The sequence below is a fragment of the Condylura cristata genome, unplaced genomic scaffold (assembly GCF_000260355.1).
Source record: "Condylura cristata isolate star-nosed mole 26May11 unplaced genomic scaffold, ConCri1.0 scaffold00005, whole genome shotgun sequence".
NCBI lineage: Eukaryota > Metazoa > Chordata > Mammalia > Eulipotyphla > Talpidae > Condylura > Condylura cristata.
The window spans coordinates 18,257,456-18,276,715 of NW_004567106.1; the positions used below are offsets into that span (position 1 = coordinate 18,257,456).

Here is a 19,260-nt window from a genome sequence, read left to right on the forward strand (position 1 = left end):
ACTATTTTTTAATGAAAAGGAAAAAGGCATATCTAAATTCAAATGTATTACTATTCTTATAAGCCTTGTCATTTTATTTTTAAATGATTGTCCATCACATGTGGATAAGCCTCATCTTGTGGAAGAGCACATATGGACTAAGTTAGCTGGCATTTTCCTTATCAAAAAATAAACAAGTCTGACCGTGGGTGTTCTGTCAATCAGAACACTTAGCCACGTTACAGGCTGCAACTGATGCCCAAATCCATTACCCAGGCATAAAATGCTTTACCAAAAACAAATTAAATAGCTTTATAGCTCTTAGCTGGATATATTGTCAAAATATGCAAAGGATGAAATATGTATGTGACTTCAAGAGAAGAAATTGAAACCAGGAGACAACTACTTCTCAGCAGTGCAAATTATACCTTAACTCTCATATTTTCATGTCTTGTCTTGTTTGTCTTATTTAGATGGTAAACTTAGTGGGGAAGGGAAGAAACAGTCCCTTACTATTATTCCATCAGCCAGGAGGGCATATTTCTATTGGTACTTCTATTGCAAATAAATATTTATTATCATTGGAAGAAATTTATTTCTATAAAAGAGAAATGGAAAGGGAATCTGAATCCTGGCCTACGAAGAAAATGGAGATTAAGTCATTTTACTTTTCTTACTATTTTCCTCCCTAATAAATGGAAGTACCCACTTTCTTTTGCCAGACCATGGTGTGAGGTTCCATTATGTAGTAGCTGCAAAGTCAATGAAGCATTAAATAAACAGCAAATATTTTCACCATCAATGGGCTAAGTTGTGCAACATCAGCCGTAAGGTCGGAAGAGGCTATCTATAGGTTTACCAAACTTTATTTCATAGAAGTGTTTGCTCTCATGAGTTTTTTTTTTTTTTTTCAATTACTGGACATTAATCTTAATAGAAATGTATTCTTGATATCCAAAAAACACCTTGTTTTATAATGACTCAGATCAGTTCTAAGCTGATCAGAAAGACAGGTTTAGTGAAATCTCTGTAACTTCAATCTCACAGCTCTATTCTTCTCTTCTTTTAATCTGCTACAAGTCAAGTGAATATGCTTCAAAGGGAAGAACACCCTTTAAAAATTAAACCTATTTCATGGACCCAGTGATTTCAACATTTTTACTTTTTTTCCTAAATACATCCAGAATCAGATATAATAGTAAAGTGACTAGGGATATTATAAACAGTATCAGATTTCAAACGCCCTCAAGAAAAAATTTCAATGATGGCCTAGGGAAAATGTCCCTACATATCCTAGGCATATCCCTAGGCATATCCCTAGGCATATCCCTATTTCAACTGATTTCAATTTTATCCTACTGAAAAGCTAATGTTGCAAATTAATTCCAACTCATTAAATAATAAGCACCATTAAATTATCTTACTTTTCTGTTTAAGGTCTCCAAAAAATTGTAACAATCTGAAACTATACTTTCTAGACAAAAAGTAAACCTAAATTGGAACATGGCAGAGAAAATTTTCAACATTCTGAGGAATTGTAATCAACTGCTTATCTCCAAATTTACATTTTCTAAGATTAGGCCATACCTAAGGTTCAAAAGCAAACTTAAAATTCTCTAAGACTATCACCTAAGACTATCATCTAAGACCACAGTTGTTTTCCTTGAATGACCCAAAGTGAGATCTCAAGAATGTCTGCATTTATCCAGTCTTGTATCACCTTCTATTGGTCAATGTATAGATAGAAGAACAGCTATTAACAAATTAAAGTTTAAACACATTGAGTGCAAAACATTACTTTTCCACATTTATTAAGAATATATCAATTTTGCTTTCTATCACACTCAGAAATTTCCTTAGGGAATTTATTTCACAGAAATCAGGAATCAAACCAAATAATTTCTGATCATCTACTGAGGTAATTACTGATAACCTACTGAGTCAGGCAAAAAATATGTGGGTGCAAAAAAATTTCAAACAAATAACAAAGTTTAAACTACTTATATAATTCAAGATTAAGAATCTGTGATCACATAGAGTGAGATCAAAATATGTAGCTATTCAGCAATCACCCAGCCAGGCTAAATGTGGGCACAAGACACCCCAACTAACAAGTAAAAGTTTCCTTGCTTAAAGCCAGGACCCCACTTACTACTATTTAAACATTTAATCCTGGTTATTATGAAAACATGAATTCCGAAATTTCCCTTGAAAAATGTAATGATGACCCAAGATTACAAATTTCAAGTATTAGAGCATAATTAATAAAATTGTCCATCTAGAAAAAGGAAAGTTTGAACTGAAAGAACATTAAAAGTATAAGGGGAATGCTTGGCTACTTTCTATATGTCCAGAGAGAATGACTGACAGGCACAAAATGACCTAGTTAGCTACTAACAAAGTTGGGGGAAATACCAATTTGATGAAGCCCACATTAAGATGTGATATCTTCATTAGTCCTCATGCCTTACTGGCGTTATCTTACTGAGCTAAATAAAAGGTATTTTATTCCTAGTTCTTAAATAATGAAATCTCTCTTCCTATGTGTAGTATGCCAGATTAATCCTAGAATAAACACGGGATGAGTATATTATGGGTTTTGGGTCAAGTAGGACCAACAATTTTGTTTTTATAAGTAAGATTTTATGGGAGTGACTGTTTAATGAAGACAAAGTTTATTCCTGATGTAAAAAAAAAAAATGTCAAAGAAAAAGATGCACAAACTAAGGATACTGAAAGCCACTGAAACGTATACTTCAAAATAGTTAAATGATGAATTTTATGTTACATGAATTTTATCTCAACAACAGTTAGAGATCTTACAAAATAAAAAGAAACACAGCCTCACTCTCTCATTAACACAGTGTCTTTAATTGCACTGTGATTCAACGGCAGAGTTGAGCAGTTGCAACTTATGGCCCACAAAGATAAAAATTATTTACTATCTGTCCTTTTACAAATAAAGTTTGCCAATTACTGGAACAGAGTCTATTTCTAGATACAGTTATTTAAACAAGACTCTTTTTTTCATTCAAATTGAGATGTTTTAAAAAAAAATAACTTCAGTGAAATGAATGCAAAAGGGAGAATACGATACAAATGTTTTACTGTGGTGATCGAAATTACTTATGCCACTCAAACTTGTGGTTTTCATTCAGCTGTATGAGAGACCAAGACTGCACCATTTCATCTTGAGTTTCACAGTTTGGAGAACTTAGAGTTAGATAAAGGAGATGATTCAGCTGTAGTATTTGGTACAGAATCTGGTCCTGATAAACTTCACTTCTGCTTTTGGCACCAAAATACTTAATGAGAATATTTAAAATGGAGGTAGATTAAAAATTCTGTTGATGGAGAAAAACAAACCACAATGAAATCACAACTGCCTTGCCATACAAGTGAGAATTCCTCTCCCAGGACAATATTCTTATCTGAGTAATTTGACTAATACACCACAGTCACTTTCAAATACACCATGGTATTTACCATGCATTGTCAATTAGATTCTGTTCCCCAAGCTCATAATTGGCAAAAGGCATGCATATATAGGACAACATATCAAGAGAGACTCTCAAGAAATGGCTAACTTCACCTAGCACTTTAAGATTTGAAGGGAGAAAAGGCACCAAGGATTACATTCCCTACAGGTAGCAACATAACACATTAACTGCCTGCAGAAAAGGAAATAAATCTCAGTTACTAAAAAAAAAAAGGAGACCCTCATCACTCAGCTGTCATTGTGTCATTCCTGCTTCGGAAAACATCATGTTTTAGAATGAAAAGCTGTTTCTAACAAATAGATGTTCTGTTTGTGATCATAATTACATCGCTTATATATTTTATTAATGGAGAAAAAATTAAACACCACTGCTATACTCTTATTTAAAAAAGTGATGGGGAAGAAATTTCAGAGTTGTTCTTTATAGGGAACGACCAGTCTCTCCTAGTTGTTGACCTATGACGTTAAACAATACAGCCCTGCCATCTAGTGGCCATAACTGCAAACAATTTTGAAAAGTAGCTTTGGTTAGTTACTTCATTGAAACAAATTAATTTCTACTAGTCGGCCCCCAAATATCTTTTTACTAAAAACACAAAGATTAATGTAATTAAGCTATTCTGAAATAAATTGTGCATAATTAAGCTGATGTACATGAAGGTGAAAAGCTATCATTCGGTTGAAGTAAAACTACCGACACACTAGAAACTGATGAGGAAGTGTATCTGCTTGAAATATTTTGAGATAAATCCACATCGACATGTAGACTTTATTTATCCATGGTGTTTTCATACTGATATTTAAATTATAGATGACGAAGTATCTACTTCTGCAACCAACCTTCCTGTCCCCCACCCCTGTCATGCACACACTATCAAATGGCTTCCTTACTCTCTCTTCCATAAACATTTACATAAATAAAATTTTAGCTTTAAAAATGTAAGACTCCCGGCCCTCCCTGGTGGCGCAGCGGGTTAAAGCACAGCACTAAGAAGCTTAAGCCACTTCCACGTGTGTTCGATTCCTGCTTGCCCCGAAGGTGACCACATGGTCCGGTAGACCTCTCCTGGCCCACCCGCTGCTCCCCTCAGCAGTGTACTTCGTCAATCTGCCTGTTCTGCTCCCCACTCTGTTTCTGGTGAATCCTCTCACCCTCCACATCTCTGGTCTGTACCCCAGTATGAATAAATAAATCTTTAAAAAAAAAAGTAAGACTCCCTTCTAGAGAACCATGTCTATTAGAACTTCTTAACTAGTCCCTGCCAAATATTATTTTAGCACAAAGTGTACACTAAACCTTGATAATTTAATAAGTTTGTCAATTTTCTATTTTTTTTCTGCCAACAATCTGATTTGTGTATTCACTTGGTATATGAAACAAGTAAATGATACTTGTAATAAGTTAGTGCAAAATTATACCAGAGTACAGCGAACATAAGAACAGAAAAGAACTACTGCTTTACTAATTTTCAGAGCTAGAAACATGTCATAAAAATAAGACGTGTTCATTATCATTTTTTCAAAACTATTTAATTTCTTCTATTAGCAATTTTTCCTCAGTAGTCTCTGAACATTACTAAAATTCTGCAGACCTAGATTACATTTGAAAGTAAAAGAATCTGAAGACCCTTGTGAAAAAGAGACAAATTCAGCTGTCTTAAAGCCCATACATATACTGCCAAACTCTCATGAAAATATGATTAAACATACCATAATAGTGCAAACATATTACAACATATACTCCGATTTCTAGAAAACTGACTCAAAATTTTGAGATCTTGAATTATTGTGGTATAGGCTTCAATCAGCAAATTTACTGCTGGGAACATGAAGTACAGTTTTGGTATCAACAGCAAAGGCACAGTGGATATTATCATCTGGCATCTCAGAACTGTGATTATCGTATGTGTCATCTCTCTTTCCATTATCAGTGCTCTTTGAATTTCAGCATTCACTTTACTATATGCATGTGACAGTCACTCTTGCATAACTATTAATGACAAGTGAAAACATCTAATGTTGACTCATCGGATTTTAAGTTAACAACGGCCAAATTTCACATCAAGCCTGCCGCAGCATGACTTTTCGTTTCAAACTCATCATCATATCACATCCTGAACTTAGGTGGATCTATTTTACTTTTCAAATCAGTTGAATTACCACAAAGACACTGATTAAAGACAATTTTAAGAGTTAAAAGTGAAAATGTGCATAAATGTGTGTAGGTGTAATGCATAAGTGATATATATCAGATTCTTTATATATATGTGTGATATAGATCATGTTGTCTTTTTCCCTCATATATGTGTAATTTACTCTGCCAAGTATCGATTATCAATAAATTAATTAGCTACGTGTTGGGGGTGCAATACAGAATGAGCTGGAGCACAAGAACCACAGTTGTAGGAATCCTGGGGGTTCGTCCCATATTAACTAGTACAAGAAGTACAATAACTTTTTGAAACTAGACTACACTTCAAATAAGGAGAAAAATATATATTAAATTCTAAGGTAATATCTGAAACAAGTCAGTGCTTGTGCCAACTATTACTATACAAGGAGTTATAGTTAAAATTGCACTGTTTATTAAAAGGATCGGGGACTCACTACATGTTTTGTGATAAAAAAAAATGGCCAGATCATTTTATAATCAAAATGTGGAAAAGAGTCTTCCACTGACTTGCCAACAGGCCAGCTTTCACCATATCAATGCTTACATTTTCCAAGCCCAGAAGGACAAGAAGTGGAATTGTGGTCATTCCTCCTTGTATCCACTCCTCCAGAGAAACTGTTCCATCATGATCATAGTCAATTTCTTCCATCATTTCATGGAGGATCTAGAATAGAGGAGTGGAAGAGATAAGATGTGCAATAAATCAATAAAATTAATTTCATATGCTATAAGAACAGCATTGCATTGAATCGGCTAATAAAAAACTAACTAATAGCTACATGCAGAGTTGAATATATATGTAATTAAATATATGTTAATTATATATATATATAGTTAAATATATATGTAATTCGTATAATGCTAATCCGATTACTGAGGGGATAGTGGCTTTGTTCTGATTTATAGAACCTGACTACTTATACTGGTCAACTTTTAGAAATAATTGCTTAACTTTTTAATATTTTTTCACTGGAAGGTACTGCTAAAACAAGAAGACATCGTTAATTTAATGGTGAAAGTGTTCCTTAATTGCTTTTTCTAGATTTGTTTTATTTAAATATATGCTGGATAATGTCTGAACAAATTAACTTCATGGCAAAGAGCTGAAATAACTCTTGGCTAAGTGCTAAGGGGCGGGAGAATTAAGGTGCTTCTAATTACCTATTAAAACTTAACAGAGCCAAGATGTTAAATAATCAAGTCATCTTTGATTAGATCTCTATTCTACAATAACTTGCACAGAATCCCAAAACATCTTCCACAGTGTTTGTAGTACATTTATGTCCCAGGAGAATAGTGCAACTATCAGTATTTAATATACAGGGTTGTTGTAAAAGTTAACTGTGTCTTAATGTTAAATGTCTCTTCAAAAAGCATCAATCATAAGTGGTAAGTGTTAGTATTGTATCAGCAGAAATCAGTGAGCACCAAACATTACCTATGTCTGTAGGGAAGGCACAAGATGGCTGACATGCTAAAATGCCAGTTTAATAAGCAACCAGAACCTCAACCTAAGATGAACATTTCAGTCAATTAGGAAAAAGAAAGAAATGAAGACAGTGTTAGAGCAAGTGCTTGAAGAAGTGTAATAAATGGAATGAACTTGTTATGTAGATAAGCACTGTTATGGCTGACGGGTATTTTTCCTCAGGGAACACTTAAAACTTAGATTATTGATCGTCACAGAAACAAACTTATTTATCGGTGTTAGAAAAACAAAGACTTTTGAGGACAAAATGATGCAGACTTTTTTCCCCCAAAACAAAAGGAACAGATACTTACAATTTAGCAAAATGGCTGAGCATCTCATTTCCTGCCCCTTTAAAGGAGCTCTAAGAAACTGGTAACAATGACTAAATAAGTGAACCAAAACAGAGAGCATTTGTGTCGGGGTGCTTTCATTTTGCTAATATTAATTAGAACCTGGTTTCATGCTTTTAAAAACTTCTTCAAAGGACATCTCAGTCCAAATTATGCTATGAACTTCAACTGGTCATTTCTCATTATTCACATCTGCAGACTCATCAGGGGGTCTGACAATACATACAAGTGTGCACATTTGCTTTAAATGGTGTCAGCTGTTAAATCATTTGGCAAGTGAAGACAGTTACTAAGACAGCAACATGATGCACAGGTAAGTCATCTTGCCTTTTTGCAGAAACCCCATTGTGAGCTACATGTGATAAGTAATGCTATATGGACTGTTAATTCTACGTCCCAATAGGTATTTGTCATCACTAGACTGTGTAGACGCCAATGGTTTCTTTCTTCAGAGCTTCTAGATCATTCTCTCCTCAAACCCACTTCCCTACTATAAATAGTTTTGCTTATGCCCACTTCTGCTTTGAACGCTCCCATCCCCTCCATCACTCCAGAGAGGACAAGAGATTTGACAAATCATTGCCATAGATACTAAGGTGATAAGTAGGAAATAATTTTTAAAGTTATATAACCAAAAAAAAGGGGACAATAAAATGAGTAAGTCCTTTGATTTCAGTGAAAATAGTTTTAAAGTGAATCAAATGCATTTTGCTAGCTACTTTGTTATCCGATATACAAACCCCTTATGACATCTGCTACCCAGTAATGAGCACAGCAAGCACATCTCAACAAGGCCTCTGAAGAAAAAAAGAACTGAGTTAAAACCTGGAAAAGTCCAACCTCAGTAAAAACGGTGCCTTCCTTTGTACATGACATTGCATGTAGATTTACCGTAGTTTTCTTGCACGAACTCACAATGCAAGAGTGCAAAAATTATGGAGTGCCATGGGAGTACTGTCATGTGACCATGCCATACAGGCTGTGAACTGCGTGAAAATGAGCAGTGGCTAAAGAGCAGGTTTCTGGAACTCAGACAAAATGTAAACCATTTAAAAAAATTGATGTGTATTTGCTTCAGTGATTAGCAATTTGTTAAACTTGAGTTGTTTTAAAAAAACTAAATTTAGTAACATCTATCAACTCTCCTCAAAACAGTCCTACTGGTGAAATCAAATTATTTCTACTCAAGTATGTTTTAATATAATTTGAAAAATATTGTATTTTTCAATAGATGGTATATATCTAATAAAATTAAGTTTTTATTTTCTTATAAGCATCATTAAATTTATTTTTTAAAGATTTATTTATTTATTCATACAGAACTGGGGTACAGGACTGAGATGCAGAGGGTGAGAGGATTCACCAGAGACAGAGTGGAGAGCAGGACAGGCAGATCAACGAAGTACACTGCTGAGGGGAGCAGCGGGTGGGCCAGGAGAGGTCCGCCGCGCCATGTGGGTCACCTCCAGGGCAGGCGGGGATAGAACTCATGCTGAAATGAATTAAGCCTCCCAGCACTGTGCTTTAAACCGCTGCGCCACCAGGGAGGGCCCAAATTAAATTTCTTTAAACAATTTGATTACAATTTGCTAGCTCTAGCTGTACCCTGCTGAAGAGTTTTGCACAAATAACTTTAATATTTCAATATCTCAATTCCTCATCTGTAACATGAATAAAACAGTATCTACCTCAGAGAGTTTTCAGCACTAAGTAACACAAGACAGCACAGCACATGGTTTATAATCAATTGCCACCATCATTTTCTTAATATCCACATCCTCTTTTAGGGTAATTTTTTAAAAGATTTTATTTATTTATACATATAAGGGCTGTAGTGCAGGCCAGAGGTACAGGGACTCGCCAGAGACAGAGTGGGGAGCAGAACAGGCAGACGTACTGAATACACTGCTGAGAGGAGCAGCGGGGTGGTCAGGAAAGGTCTACAGTGCGCCACGTGAGTCAGTTCCCTGGCAGGGGATCTAACTCGTGTTGCAGTGCCTATGATAACTTCATAGTGCTAAGACATAACCCCTTGTGCCACCAGGGAGGCCCCAGATGATAATTTTTTATTTATATAATTCTAAAAAAACATAGGTGGTCATAAAAAACATGTATCAAAAAAACTGCTTTATGACATGGCCATTTTCATGTCACAGGCTTATGTTCACGGGCCTGTATAGAAGACCACCATTCAAACTCATTTTCAGGACAAACAGTTAAGTGTATATATATATATATATACACACACACACACACACACACATATAGCAAAGAGCTTCCTGAACACTACATATACATTTTCTTATTCAGAATGCACCCTGGCTACTGATTTGAACAAGCAAGTTAGAGGCAGCAAAAGACAACATTAAATGGCAGTATTTTATTAGGTTTTAAAAAAAGACAAAAGAGAAAGGGATCTTCTAGAATTCAGCCAACACTTAAATTATCCATATACCTACTGGATTAAGTTCAGTGACATCCCATTCAAGGTACTCTGCTACGTGCATCATCTGACTGATGATGTTTTCTAGCTCCTGGAGCAGAAAGAGAGAGAGTGAAACAAGCTTTCGTAAGTTTTTCAAGTCTGACTTAGAGAAACTGTTTTGTCCAATAAGTAGCTCAAGAGGAGTTACACGATCATTTTCACCTATAATTGATTATACATGTGTGTATTAATAACTAAAGGTACTATATGATCCATTATATATGAAATTTAAATGTATTTTTAAGGGGAACTATACAGATGAGTATTAAAGGTCTGGCTAACTTAAATAAGAGTCTAAACAGAAATTCATTTTGCATTTATCTAGAAACCTTCACCAGGAGATGGCACAGCTACCCAAAGAAAGCTTTTCCTTTCAGATTCCTAAGGAAGCAAATCTTCCTTTAGAAAGAAACAGATGATAAAAGGAAGTGCATTCATATTTTTGCAAAGTGTGATTGTTAATGTACTGATGACCCTTTGGCTTGAAAATAGCTGTAGAAGGGTAGAAGAAAGTATCTAAGAACCACTGAGATGTTTGTCCATTATTCTGACTCACTAAGACTGTGTAATGACAGTTCTAGCCACTTACTGGAATGATTGGCTCTGCTGAGGGAGTGTTCAGGGTCAAGGTTTGTAGAATTTATTTAGAGGGTATATAATTTTAGTTTGAAGTTTCACATTATATGCTCAAATGTGGTTTCATTGAAGAACTGTTTTCTAATGCCTAAAACATGACTAAATAAATTAAATATTTTCAGGGCTTTTTTTGTTTTATCACTAGCTACCTCTTGAAAAGGCTAACATGGTTTGTAAACGCTAGTAATTTCATTTGTAATCAATGACATAACACAAAGTGTTTTGTAGTATGATCTTTTAAAAAGCATAATAAGGCATAGGAGTATACTCCTTCATCTCAAATCGCTGACCAATATATGTAGTTAATATACATGGCATGAAGGAAAGAGTAAAATATCTCCTTTTGGTGGGAATTCTCTGAGAAACTGATGAAAGCTCATACTTCTCTTTCCAGAAAAAGCACAATCAAGAAAATGTTGCTTAATGAAACATCATTTTCCCCAGAAATAATGCACATGTATGTATATTTATTACAAAAATCCTTGGAATTATAAGCTACAATTATGTGTTTGTGTTACTAATCTTTCACCTGTTCTAAAGCTACTAATTATATACTTACTAGCTTCAAAGAGTTTACAGGGGGAAAAAGATGACATAAGGGGGACTATATATTACAGAAGGCACATGACATTAATTACTTGGACTCTTTCAGACTCGGTTTCTTCACCAGTAATATGGATATTTGAATCTTACCTAGTTCAGGGTTGCTGCAAATATACTATAATATATGAACTGTTGTTGTCTGGAATATTGAAAATGATCGATGAGCACTAATAAGTATTTTTAGATCTAGTGGTCATTGTTCGAAGAATCTATTTCCCTCATTTATCTTTATTGGTGAACTACTTTACCTTTAAATTACCAAGAAAACTCATAAGAAAATGCAATCTCAACTTGATATTGAGGAATTACACTAGGACAGTAGGCTACTTTCAGAAAACCATGGAAATAAATTTCAAACCTTTCATTACAAAAAAAAAAGACTAATTTAATGATAAACAAATACATTTATCACAACACATTGTTTATTATAAGTAACACAGTTAATAAATATTGCTTGTAACGTAACTGTGATGATTAAAAAAAAAAGCACTGGACTGAATTTTTAAGTCAGCTGCCAACCCCTGGCTAAAAGCCTAGTAAAAGAAACATTCCTTTAATTAAGTTAACAGAAACAGTAAATAAATCTGCATTAAAAATACAATTTGCATTAGTATAGTCAGAAATGCTGTAATAAGCATATTGAGTTATCTAGAAGTCTAAACTCTTAGCTGTGAAATGCCACCAGAAAATGAACAAGTTTATCATGCAGTCCGATAGTCCTAAATGGCAAAATGGAATGGCCAGGCACTTAAAAATAATAGCACTTGAAATATCAGAGCGACATAAACATTAAAAAAATCACACAATCGTAGCATCAATTCAGATTGGTGGTCATTTCCTAGAGTAGGAATTTTATATTTTTATCTCTCTCTAGAGAAGCTAATGTACCATTATCCTGCTCACATTATCTTACTCAATGTCACAGAAATACACCTCCAACTTTTATAACTTCCATTTGAATTCTGTGAGAGTGGGTACATGAGATGATGTGAGAAAGTCATTCATAATGTGAGATAACGTTTATTTTAGTCAGCATTAAACATATGAAAACATTTTGCTTTTAATGAACCTCTGCAAAATTTCCATATCTAGATGCGTATTCTTTTGCAAATATCCCTCTATTTCTTTTACATACAAAAGAAATATAAGATGACATGCAAATTATATTAACAAATTATAATACACTATTGGATGAATTTATATATGAGGTACTAACAAGTGCTAACTGTTACTTGGAAAGTTATCAATGACTTACATAAAATATGACTACATAAAGACCTACTAATTTCTTGAGGTTAAATCATACAGAGAGGGTGATTTTCTTCTATGATCCTTTATGACTAAAATGACTGACAGAATACAAGATCCATGTAAAAATGAATGTGACATTTTAAAAAAGGAAAATTGGTCAAAGCAACTTGTATTTACATTTTCAATAGTACATATAACTAAGATGACTTTTTAGTCTTGGGGAAATAAAAAAAAAATTACATTAACTTGGTAATTTAAAATTTTAAATTCCACTTGTATTTTGAGTGTTTTTCTTAGTACCAAATCTCAATGATAAATGTATATTTTTCTTCTTAGTTCAATGCTCTCAACTTTCTCTAATGTTTTATTCAGACAACACTGGACTTTTCCTTTTCATCTAAGTTCAGTGCATTAAAAAGTCACTTTTTGTAGGAAAATTATTCAGTAGAATAATTGTAATCCTAACAGTTTCCTAAGATCACACTCAAAGTCGGATGATAAAAATGCTGTGTGAGTGCATGGAAATTATATTGAGTGTGCCTTCTGTGCTAATAGCTATGAATTTATTCATTGCTTTTTTCAGAACAAACTACTTTGAAGTTTTCACAGAAAATTTGAAGAAAAAAAAAATTACCGAGCTGTCCAGGAAGCCATTTCCATCCGTATCATAAAGGCGAAACATAACTAAAATAAAAGAGGTGTGGAAAAAAGATTACAGGCAAGTGAGATCAATATTAGCATAAGTCATATTCCTTATAAAATATTAATTTCTGTTAAAACAAATACCAAAACCCATCCCTGTTCAAAGTAATTAATTTTTGGTAGCATGTCACAGTTAAATAGAATGAATTAGTTAATGAAAAAACTGCCCATCAGATTAAAATTCTATCAAATTTTGTTATATTTCTGGAAAACTCTAGTAAAATACTATTGTCTGTTCAAATTCTTTATTATAAGATAAACCATAGTTATTACAAGATCATTAAATGAAAATTTTAAAAAACACAGAAAAATGGTATTGGGCAGAATGGGTAAACAAAAATAACTGGTTTAGAGGTCTGAAAATCAATCATAATTTGGAATCTGCCAGCCACTATTATGTGAGCTTTGCCAAACTCTGTTTTCTTATTTGAAAAATGAGAATAATTACTCTGTTATAAAGTACATTTGCTGTGAAAGGTAAATAAGGAAATACACAAGAAAGTATATCAACAGCGATAGGTTACCACTTAAATATACATCACAATTATATATGATTCCCAAGTAATATGAGACAGAACTAGTGCAAAATAAGTGTACTTTTCTCATGGAGAACAAGATATAATAGGCATTATTATCTTGGTCATAATGGTGTGCTTGTTATCTGAGAGGTATTTGCAGAACTAATCAAGTAAGGAAAAGGACAGCTCAGGAAAGCAGGGTGACAGAGGTCGAGGACCAGTCTGAGGATTCCCCTGTATAATTCAGACATCACCAGGAGACCACGGAAAAGGCTACAGTGCCATTTTGAGACAAAACAGAGAAGAATGACACAGCTGTGAAAATAGAAGAATGGAAGTAAGGCTTTGTGTTGGGTCTGTATAATTTCCCAGAGAATCTTAATATCAGAGATCCATAATATTAAATAGACAGACATTAATAATTAGGAGACAAAATTAGGCAATGACCTTGAATACTCATCTGTTAGCTGTTATTTTGGTATTTAACAATAATTATATATTTTATCAATTCTAAAAAAAATAGTTATAAAATGACAAGTAATCGCGTTTTTTACTGTAAAATGCAGACTTTAAAGATGTTAAAATGTAAGCTAAAACCATTTACTTTTTCACTAAGGGTAAAGGTTAGGTGGTTAGCTAAAAAATGTAAAAACTCTGGTAATTTATGAAGATCAATTGTCCTCTATCATAAAATCAATAAATGAGAATAGAATGCAGAAAGGAAAAAACTTACCACAATTGGATACTAAGCAGTTCAAAATTTTCTAGTACAGCAGAAAATGGTAAAATTATAGTTGTAAAATAACAAAAACACACACCACACAAAGAATTTGGCAGAAATCTAAGTATATTTTAGAATATGGGGTCATTCATGACTGTTAATCCTTGTCAGAGTAAATGACTGCTAATCTCTTCATGCATCTCAGATATATGGAAACCTTGTTCCTGCTAGTGGGCTTTGTGGTAAGTGTGTGCACAAAGACCCCCACACAAAAGATAGGGGTGTGGGTCTGCCATTCATCTTCCTCAGCATCTGAAACTGCTATGTTTTCAAAGCCACACCTTACACAGTAGCCTGATGAAAGGTAAACTCCACAGTGACCCAGGCTCTACTCTTCAGCAGCACAATCCCCCAAGATCAGCTAGATGTCAATGACCCAAGGAGAAAAGGAGCTGCCGAGATTCTGGTGACAGGAGACAGCACTTCAGTGCAGCAATGGGAGAGGGAGAAAGCAGAGTCCTGCATGTGGCAGAGGAGACCATCCTGTGACGTGAACCTTCGTGCCCAGAGGAGTAGTACTAGCCATTTTCTCCACTCGAATTTAGTACTTAGTTTGATTACTGCACCTGGAGAAGTAGCCTCTCTGTCTCCTCCAATGATTCTACTTGTCCCTGCTTGTTGGAATTTGCCGATGTTTTTTAGCCAACTAACTATCCTCTACTGTTATTCAAATCTCTAGCCCATTTTTTTCAGTTATTGGTCTAATTTTGATGATCTGTGATGGTTTTATATGTCTGTTTTATGTTTAGGCCCTTTTTAGATGATAGATGCAAATACAACCACCTACTCTATATTGACAACATCATGTTGATGAGCCAAAGTTCATATTTCTACTAGATGTCTAATCACCAAATTTATCCTTTATGGCACAATTTTTATGTCACATAGTATCTAAGCCCTCACCAAATCACAAAGACCATCTTCTTTTGTGTTTCCTATAAATATTAATGTTGGAGTTGAGTTTTGGGTATGACATAAGGTGAGATTAATTTTAATCCCTTTTCTGTACTTGATACATTTTCTTTTCCAAAGGTAGATTCAAAAATAACTAGACTCCCACATGCTTTTCCTCACTTTGATCTTGACACTTTTCCCATCAAAGTTGGGGTTTTATAGCCCACCTCTTGAATCAGAGTGGGTTATGCTTTCCTTATATTAAATAAAATGGAACTAAATTAAAAGCTCTGGTTTGTGCAGAAAAGTCAGAAGCCAAAGGCAACTTCTTGCCTTTGGAGAAACTTTGCTTTAGGACCTAAACCACCATCTAGTAGTCTCACTGCCTGGACGACACAGAAAATACATGGAGAATGAGAGAAAGAGAGAGAGAGAGAATGGTGGGGCGGGGGGGGGGGGGGCATGAAATTATAAAATCAGTGCTGTTGTTCTAAGCCACTAAATTTTCTTGGTTGTAATGTGCATATCCAATTATCCAAATATTACTTCTAGAAAGATGTTCTACAGTGACATCTTTGTCACAGTAAAGTATGTAGTTTTGAATCACTTTCTGAAATCCCTATTCTGTTCTACACTGAATTATTGAATCATTCAAATATATTAATATTCAATGAAACATATCCTGTAACTTTGTTCAAATTTAAAAAGGTCTTTGTCTTTGTAGTTACGTAAAACATTTAGAAAAATGTGTTCCACAACCCTCCCCCAAAAAACATACTACATTTCAATTGATATTGCATTGGATCTATAGATCTATTTGGAGAGAGATTCACAAGGCCAAGTCTTCAAAAAAAAAAAAAAAAAAAAGCAAAAAAGCAACCTACATTATATCCTCTTATCCTCTTTATTTACAGCTTTAATTTTTCTCAATAAAGTCTCATTGTTTTCTAGGTAGAGGACTTTCATATATTATTAAACATTTCAGTCCTAAGTGTTTAATAATTCTGATATATGATAAATGGTAATTTTAACTTCGTTTTATTACTTTAGTGTTACAAAGAACTGTAAGTACTTTTTTTTTTTCATGTATCCAGAGCCCTTGTTGAAACCATTATAATTCAAATACGTTATTGGTAGATTATGCCGGATTTTCTAATATAAAATATTCACTTAGTGTATAAACAATGCCTTTTCATTTCTTTTCTCCTACTTTCATAAATTATACCTATTTGTCGTGCCTTATTGGCTTGATTTTAAAACTTATACTGAAATAAAAATGTCAATTCAAATAAATTCAGACAATTCTGAATAGAGAACAAATCTAGAGGACTTGCAGATAAGATAATGATAGAGAGTAGGCCTGTGTAGAGACCCACATTTTTCTTTTTGAAAACAGAAGATGGGATAACATAATGGCTATCAATATATTTTATAGTACCTTGGACCTGTTGTGAAGCAGGAGCTATGCAAAATCCTGGTCACAACAAGGAGCAGCGCAAGCACCTGATAATGCCGAGGTTGCCCAGGAAAAAAGGCCTTCTGCCGGCCAGCGGAGAGGGCTGTGGCGCTACGTCACGGATGCTCATGCGCACTCTGTCCTGCCTCGCTGTAACATTGCGGCTGGCTGGGAGTGGGTCTGCGCAGGCGCTAAAGACTGGCGATATGATTCTAATTATCCAGACCACCTAGAAAATTCCAGACGGCTCAGGCATCATGGTTTTGGCGTTGGCAGGGTGGCGAGACCCATGCATGGGGGGAAAAAAAAATGTCGCCACCGTGGAGAACTCTGGCTACTGGCAATGCTGACAGAACGTGTTATCACAGAACCGTTCACTAAATATCTGAGTCTTGCAGGTCTCTGGGGGAGCCTAGCAGAGGGCGAGACCCCTGTGGGAAGCCTGTGGCTTCAGTGCCAGGCGCCAGTACACCTACTAGCTTTTTATGGCAGCTCTGCATCAGAAGCAATGACTTGCCCTTATTCTCAAAGGAAAAAAGAAATCTTTTTTTTTTTTAAATGCAAACACACCTCGTTACTATATGTTATTTATGCATATGTTATTTGTATGTGGTTAACATATAAATATGATAACTGTGTATAAATAATGAAATTACTCATCTTGTGTCATCTAGAGTGGGTTTTACTGTTAGAGTTGCATAACCAAAGGTGCAAGTACTGGAACTAGTCCTTCTAAGTCTTGAGAACGCATGACAGATGCTGTCTGTTTAAATAAACAGAAGGTGATCCTCTCTGGCAAAATGGGTGAAAGCACAGCACTAGGAAGCTAGCCACAGCCACTTCACGAGTTGATTCTCTGCCAAAGAGGTGACACACATGGCACACACAGCAGACCTCTCCTGACCAGCCCGCTGCCCCCCTCAGCAGTGTACTTTGGCTATCTGCTTGTTCTGCTCCGGGCTCTGTCTATGGTGCGTCCTCTCACCGCCCCTGTACCTCTGCCCATTTCCCAGCTCTTGTATGCATAAATAAATAGATATTAAAGAAAGGATTTTTCATTATATCTGAAGCTACTTATTATATGTAATTGCTTTTCTATTAAGCAACGGATTATAGTTTCACAATGCAGCACTTTAACCCCTTGAACCACCAGGAAGTGCCCAAAAATTGATTCTTAGGACTATCTTACCTAACAACTAGCACACTCTGAAAATGTGTTACTTCTTGTGATTTATACTGCCTCAGTCTTCTATTATCTTAATCCCCACCATCTCTCTGGCATCCACTGGAATGAAATTTGCTTTGCAGGATGTATCTAAGTCACTTGCTCAAGGTCAAGAACTATTCTAATTCAGAAAATGAATCTTTAAACTCTTGTACTGTTGAACATGAAGATACATCTGATACTCTAATAAAGGACTTAGTAGGTTGTAGCTTTCTTGCCATGAACAAACAAAAAACGTAGGGTCAACATGATTTTCAACATAAAATTAAACTTTAACGTCTTTTTTAAGCTAAGCTTTAACATTAAAACTAAGCTTTTAAGCTTCTAGAGGGAAATACAGAAAACATCTGCACAATCTCAAGGTAAAAAACAAAACTAGTTAGAGAAAGCACAAAAAGCATGGAATCAATCACAGAAAAAAAAAAAGAAAAAAGCTGTGTACATTGAACTCGTCCAAAATTAGAACTTCTGCCTTCCAAAATATTTTTTGAAAAGATTAAAAAATATATACACCGGTCACAGACATGAAAAACACTTCAGAAGACAAATGCTTGACAAAAGACTTTTAGAGAACAAAAGACAACTCTCCAATGAAGTAATAAAATAGCAATCAACCCAATTAAGAAGGAAGCCAAAAAAAAAAGAGCAGCTACTTCAAAAAAATGGTAGATTTATGAATGGTTAGTCAAAATATAACAAAGTGATAATATTATCAACCCCAAAGAAAACAGAAACTGAAATTAGAGACCACCTATCACAAATTCTGGAATCCAAGCATTTTCTTCCATACTGTCTAGTTTCTCAGTTTCTTAGCAGACTGAAGCATCTGTGTGTACATGTTGAGTGTGTAGCTACACTCCCAAAATTGAAGTTTTATAAACAAATTGCAAATGAATACAATTTTATTAAGAAAGTAATATTCATAAATATAAAAATGAGTTAAGCATACACAAACAGTAACAGATTGATCCAGATGCTATAGAAAACAGTGTGGAGATATTAAAAATAGATCTACCACAATATGATCCAGCAATTCCTCTCATAGATGTCTACCCAAACAATACAAATATACTTAATTAAAAGAAAAATTTGCACACCTATGTTCCCTGAGGCACAACTTACAATAATTAAGTTACAAATGCAATTTAAGTGTCCAAAGATAGATGAGTAACTGTGGTTACTCATTTATGTGGTATAAAGACAATGTGGTATGTATACACTGAGTAGAATAGTTCTC

The 19,260-nt window shown here is 34.7% G+C and overlaps 1 protein-coding gene across 1 annotated transcript in view; it reads right to left on the bottom strand.

Moving 5' to 3' along the window:
* Positions 1-19,260, bottom strand: part of DGKB (diacylglycerol kinase, beta 90kDa) — a 554,412-nt gene that overhangs the window by 429,452 nt on the left and 105,700 nt on the right. Inside the window, exons 6-8 of the mRNA XM_004676734.1 lie at positions 13,082-13,131; positions 9,932-10,006; positions 6,196-6,315 (exon numbers count right to left, since the gene is read on the bottom strand). Coding sequence (XP_004676791.1) covers positions 6,196-6,315; positions 9,932-10,006; positions 13,082-13,131 — 245 coding nt within the window. The remainder of the gene's footprint in view (positions 1-6,195; positions 6,316-9,931; positions 10,007-13,081; positions 13,132-19,260) is intronic.